The sequence below is a fragment of the Marmota flaviventris genome, chromosome 3, assembly GCF_047511675.1.
Source record: "Marmota flaviventris isolate mMarFla1 chromosome 3, mMarFla1.hap1, whole genome shotgun sequence".
In the NCBI taxonomy this organism is placed as follows: domain Eukaryota; kingdom Metazoa; phylum Chordata; class Mammalia; order Rodentia; family Sciuridae; genus Marmota; species Marmota flaviventris.
In genome coordinates, this window is record NC_092500.1 from 99,589,421 (window position 1) to 99,595,697 (window position 6,277).

Sequence of the window (6,277 nt, forward strand, 5' to 3'; positions counted from 1 at the left end):
GAAAGAAAAGCAACTTGCAGTATCATAGGGGTATTGGAATTTTATATGCACTTAATAAATAAAGGAATTCAAGACAACTTGATACTTTCCTTGTTTTGACACAACACAGTAAGAGGTACAAATTTTGGCCACTGGGGGGAAACAATGAGTTCCTGATTAGAGAATGCCATATCAGAAAATGTATGTGGCTGGGAATGAAGAATTAGAACACTTCTTTTTGCATATACTAATAATTAGATGCTATACTAATCCTTCTAGGAGTTAGAAAATAAAATGTTCTATTTGTCTGGGGATCCTCAGGGACCCAGGTATTTTTTACTCAGTCCCCAGGTATAAAATCCAAGTTCCCATCAGTGGAAAGGCTGTTGTATTTGAGGAGATTCCTTCTCCACAGGAGGTATCTGCTTTTCTTCTGGCACTGAGGGTAGATCAGGTGCTTTCTGCCCACACCTTGCTACTGTGAAGCGACTCATGTGAAGAGCTTCCTCATACCCTGGGAGGGTGTCCAGTGAGGAGGGCAGCTGGCCCAGGGAGCTGTGGGAGCGAGTCACAGCCAGGATTCTCCGAGCTGCAGGGCCAAACACTGACTGCAGGGCTGCAAGGAAAGGAGGGATAAAGCTAGCATAAATGGGAGAGCCCCAGGCACTAGAGGCTTACATTGCCCTTAATATCCTTTCATTTTTAACATGTGTCCAAACTCATTGTCACTCCCTGCCACAAAATTTATGAAAATCCTGTAAAGCTCATTTAAAAACCACCTTTAAAATCTGCTTTAAGATCCTGTCTTCTCTGATGTCTCTGAGTAATCTAAATTGTGCTCCCATAGCTCACAAGCCTGGCTCTTTCCTTTTGAGACTTAGATCCCTTTACACCAACCCATGGTAGTAAGGATTCCTTGGGGATATTTATTTCTGCCCTATTTGTCACTGCTCTAAGGATGGCCAAGAGTAAAGTGGGGAGGAGGGTGAAAAACACATCACAGTGTTCTTTCTAAAATAAATATCAGGGTGTTTTGCTATCTGGTTTTCTGCCTTGTATTTACTCCCTAATTTCAGGAAGAATAAAGAACATAAGGAGAAAAATAACCATATAATCATCAAAAGGACATTGGAGCTAAAATCTAGAGTACAAAGACTTGAAGAGTACAGAATTGAAAGTGGGCACCACTAGTTTCTTTAAAGATACAAAATAGAAGAAATAATAGAAAATGTAGACTTTCACCAAATCTGAGACATTTGGGGAAAAGGGTATGTGCAGAAGGTAAAATAGCTTTTAGCAAAATAAGGATCTATAAACTGCGTGAGTCTTCCTATAAAACACCTTCAACATTATCTCCAATATTTCATTCTTTCTTCACTCTATCAGCCTGACAAATAATTGAGAATACAGCATTAGTGAGAAGCCAGATCTCTGCACCTCTGGACTTCTGGAAATTAAAACTACCCCAGTCCTAGAATATTTAATAGTCTTTGATCAGTGGTTCCATGCTTCTGTACCCCTGGAGTCAATCTTTACAACCTGGATCCCTCCCTCATGTCATAAGGCCATGTACTCACAAGTAAAAGTGCTCTGGAGGGTGCTGTCATGATCAAAAGCTATGACTGTCACTTCGTAGGGCGGCTGGCCCCCGTCTTCGCCTTGTTGCTGACGACCCAGGCAGCAGCGGAAGCACACTGAGGTCAGGCCACACAGGAGCAGCAGTGCGCCAATCACCACCAGTAACCTGTAAGAGCCCGCGGAGCAGGTCCAAGCTGGCTTGTTTCCCAGCTCGGTGTAATCAGCCTTTAATGTCTGCCTTTTGATTCTCATGGATATTTTATGGAATAATTATTAGAATTTAATTTCAAGTCTATAGACATTCTTATTTTGTCAGCAAGACCAAGTCAGTTCGTTAGAGCAAATAATAAGATACTTATGATAGGCGGAAAGGGCTGCTTTTGACTTAAGTAAATCCCCATGTAGAGAGATTTCTCAAGGGGAGGACACAATAATCTTTTGATGTTGGCTGAAGAGATTATAATAAAATAGAAAATCCTGGCATATTGTCAATTAGGTTAGTGTTGAGGTAAAGAAACTTAACTGTTTGAAATGTTAAGTAGGCACCTTTGCTTCCTGGTCACAATGTGTATTAAAACTTAAAAAAAAAAAAATGAATGCTCTTAAAAATGAAGTGTCTGGGCTGGGGATGTGGCTCAAGTGGTAGCGCACTCGCCTGGCATGCGCGGGGAGCTGGGTTAGATCCTCAGCATCACATAAAAATAAAATAAAGATATTGTGTCCACTGAAAAAAACTAAAAAAATAAATATTAAAACGTTCTCTCTCTCTCTTTAAAAAAATAAAAATAAATAAATAAAAATAAATGAAGTGTCTTTGTAGGTGTTATAACTGAAACTTACCATATATACCAGAGATGTACCCAGTCTGTGGTCAGGCAACTATGGAGAAAGAATAAAGTTTGTTAAATTAAAAACCAGAAATATGAGTTACAGAGTGATACCATGTTATAATAAACACAACATGGGTTATATTATTTAAAATTCAATGTAACTAGCCAATTCTATTGTTAAATGGTGTGTCTCAAATGATGTTTTATACTAGATGAGGGGCTTTGGGTAAATCATTTTATAAATCACTATAAAACAGATCAAAGTACTGATCATGAAAAGTGTTAATAGAAAATATATCCATGGCTACTGTAAATAGTTATGGTGAAAATTGCCAGGAATGAACTTGGAATGAAATTGCTAAAGAGTAACCTTGAAAACAGATGTGAACATTAAGGTTTGCATAAATTTGAGCTTAATAAAATGTAACTATAAAGAAAGTTTCAGTTAAGAGCATGAAAGCTATCAAGTTTGTAATTCATGTTTCATAAACTCTTGCAACATCCTTACCATGAAAAGGGGCCTAAAGTGTCACATCCAGGGTCAAAACTGATAACAGATATCCACTAAGACTGAAAAGGAAGAAGGTAAAAAGCAGAGTCTAACTTTGATATTATGAAAACTAACTAAATATTCTGAATTAACTTTGGCAATTTAAAATTTTCTCTGGAGGAATGGAAATATAGGGATTGCATGGGAGAAAGAATGAGAGAAAATCAGGAATTGGAGGAGGAGAAAAAAGTATGTGTGCATCTCTGAGATACAATTTTTTTTTCATTTAATAATATTTTCTAATACGTTGACCTATGAGATCTAGTGAAGCTCATTTCTTTATCCCTTCTTTAGTTATATATTCATAAAAATACAGTTTGTTATTTTACTGTACAATGTCTCCTCTTGTTTTTTTCACATTCACCGTTTGTTCAGAACTCTTCTGGTTCTTCATCAGACTCAGGTTCTATAGAAAAGGACTCTTCCTAGGGTATATAGATAGAGTGTGTCAAGTAGCCAAGGTCCAATGTACATGTAACAAATAACCAAGACTATCACTAGTTCTCCCAGGTTCACAGACTTCTTAGCTCTTGAGAAACCTTTCTCATGGATAACTGTGTTTTCCTTCAGCCTAAATAGGTCTTTTATTTACTCTCTACTTTATCTTTTTTTTTTTTATATAGTTCCCAAAGTAGAATGAATCTCTTGCATTTTTATCTTTATGTTCTCTGTGTCTGCATAAGACCTAATAGTGGCAGGTTTAGATTAAGGGATAACTCCATCAAAGTGGTAGCTAAATTAAGTCTGCAATAAATATTAACATATTCTAAAAACTAGAATATACTTCTTTGGAAATCACCTAAATAGATAACACCAATGATTAGATACTGAATCCAGTCTGTTCTGATGAGTCACTGAGAAACATGGCTAAGAAAGTCTTTTGCAAGTCTCTGTGACTATTGAGACTAATTGTTCTGCTTTGATGGGAAGATTAGCTTGGGAAAAAGTACTGTCAGCAGTGTTATTTTCAGTCTTAGGATGACACATACATGTCTATGATTGTAGATGATTGTCCATTTAAGTAGAAATAAAGGGAAGTCATAGACATATAATGACATTTTGACCCGCATTTGGGTATTGATGCTTTTGTCTGACCTTCCTTCCTTCCAGCTTGAACTCTCAGATACTCACTGTTCAGGATTGGCACAGTTCTCCTCACCTCTTGCCCCAGGAAGCTGTAGAAAGGGAAATAGTCTCAGACAGGGAAATTGTCTCATCTGTTGTGCTCAGCAGCCTATCAATCACCTCTCAGCGCTATGCTCTGTTAGATCAATTGGTAAAGATGAGGACATGGTCAGAAGGTCAATCCATATTTAGGACAGTTACTTTTATCTCTTCCATGTGTGCTGACTATTGTACTTGAGATGGGAGAACGTGGAAGGACAAATATCTCTTCTTTTGTTAGTGGGTGAGCATCACCATTGTGGTGAATGAGAGGCAATTATTTATACCAATTTGTCTTTCTTAGAAATTTCCTGATCTGTCCTTCAGGATATCATGATTGTCCTCTTTATTCCTGCCTAGTTGCAAATTGAATTCCATCTCACTGCCCTGTTTTATGCCCACAATACATCAATAATTCACCATACAAGAGAGGAAGGGGAAAGGAAGCAAAGAAAACTTAACTACTGAATAGCTACCATTTGCCCGTGAGCCTGCTAAGAATTTTTAATATTTCATAACATTTCATTACAATAATCCTGTTGGTTGATATTTATGTATATCCTTTGATGAAGCCAGAATTCAAATCTGACTTTATCCTGAACATGTGTTGAATGAGTTGATACAGCCAATGACAAGTTTGTTCTAATAATCCTTTGATATTGCTATCAATTCCTTCCACTCCTTGAAAACAATACAGAATAAAGAAAGCTTCTACTCCTTTCTTATATCGCTGGTGACTTCCTCCTTCAAAGACCCTTTTAGGTAAACTCTAGTTCTAGAAACCATTTCTTTTTGATATTTCATTTGAATCTACTAGGCATTTATGTTGAGGAGTAAGGGGGTAGGGGACATGCATATTCAAGATATATCAAGGGAAAAGGATTTCTAGAAGGACTAACAACTATCCTCTGCAGACAACATTTCAGAGATTCCTGCTATCATTTTATTTTCATCTAAAATAGATGGCCACATCACAAATAATGGCTCTTTATGTTTCTTCAGCCCATCTTTAGTACTTCTGTTTCACTTTCTTCACTAACGGAAAGAGAAACCCCAGGTACTTGGAGGAGAAAATGCCACTTTTGGGGGCTTATTGCAAAATGAGGAGAAAAGAGAACTAAAAGAGAGAGGAGGAAAATGGAGAGATGAAGTAAAGAGAAAATACCAGAAAAAGAAAGAAAAATTGAATTTCCAAATATTGGTTAACTGGTAAATAGGAAGCAACACAGACAGCCACTCCCTGTACAGGGATATGATACAACCCAGTTTCTGCATTTCTAGATTTCATAGCTACACAAACTTCTCCTTGATAATTGTTTAGGATTCCTTAGTTCATGGTACCTTTCTCAGATAATGGATTACTCACAGTCTTCTGATTAATGGGAGAGAAACAAAAGGCCTAAAGAATTTTTAGAGTACTCTTCCTTTTATTTCTGCAATGGAGGTATCTAAACTGCTGGAATAATATTAGTGCTGTCATGGGAAATTCCATTTAGTGGAATTATGTATCTAGTATAATTTACTTGGAATTTCAAGGAATGAGTGATAAGATATGAAAAGAAGCACATGTAAGTGGCACTTCTAAAGTACCATAGCCTATCTTTATCAGCAATCACCCTAATTTCTGTCCCCTCTTTCACAGGTATTACCAGTCATACATGTATCCATATAACCCTATAATACCACACTACTGGCTAAGTTCTATATTTGTCTTTTCACTCCACTTCCTCCCAAGTTCTTCTGAGAGTTTATTTACTTGAGGGGGAAAAATGGCTTTTTCCTGCCATTTGCAACTGAACTCACCTGGATGAAATATGCCAGGGCAGAGGCCGTCACGACCGGGACTGGGACTCCCATCAGGCTGAACACCTGCTCCTCCAGGATCATGCTCTGCGTATCTGCTGCCTCCTCTCCATGCTCTGAGCCATGACTGACGTCTTGATCTAGAATTGTCAAGGAGAGAAGCTTTTCTCAGTATTAATTCAGTTTTTTTCTGTCTCTCTCTGCTTCCTCCTACTCCCTCTGATTTTTGTTGTCTAGGGTCTTTCTTTCCTCTTGGTTTTCTTCTCTATTTCTCTTTTATAGTCTCCACATTTGCTCTCTTTGCCTTCTTTCCTTTCTTTCTGCTATCACTCCTTTCTGTGTTTTTAACTTTCTTTCCCCACTACCCACAGGA

General features: G+C 37.7%; 1 protein-coding gene across 2 annotated transcripts; it reads right to left on the reverse strand.

The window, feature by feature from the left end:
- Positions 1-350: 350 nt before the first annotated feature.
- Positions 351-5,988, reverse strand: Tmem52b (transmembrane protein 52B). Of its 2 annotated transcripts, XM_027923978.2 has the most exons (5): positions 5,905-5,988; positions 4,069-4,112; positions 2,398-2,436; positions 1,557-1,723; positions 351-595 (listed from the first exon to the last, which is right to left on the reverse strand). In XM_027923978.2, the coding sequence occupies exons 1-5, from the start codon at positions 5,986-5,988 to the stop codon at positions 351-353; spliced, it is 579 nt and encodes a 192-aa protein (XP_027779779.1). The 2 variants fall into 2 exon arrangements, with proteins under 2 accessions (XP_027779779.1, XP_071465314.1); XM_071609213.1 differs by lacking the exon at positions 2,398-2,436 and having other exon boundaries at positions 5,905-5,958.
- Positions 5,989-6,277: the final 289 nt, after the last annotated feature.

Coding starts and splice junctions, on each gene's coding strand:
- Tmem52b (XM_027923978.2), bottom strand. CDS start 5,988: ATGATCCTGGAGGAGCAGGTGTTCAGCCTGATGGGAGTCCCAGTCCCG. Junction 4,113..5,904: donor CCCTGGCATATTTCATCCAG/GTGAGTTCAGTT, acceptor CCCTTTCTACAG/CTTCCTGGGGCAAGAGGTGA. Junction 2,437..4,068: donor AACTGTGCCAATCCTGAACA/GTGAGTATCTGA, acceptor CTTTCTCCATAG/TTGCCTGACCACAGACTGGG.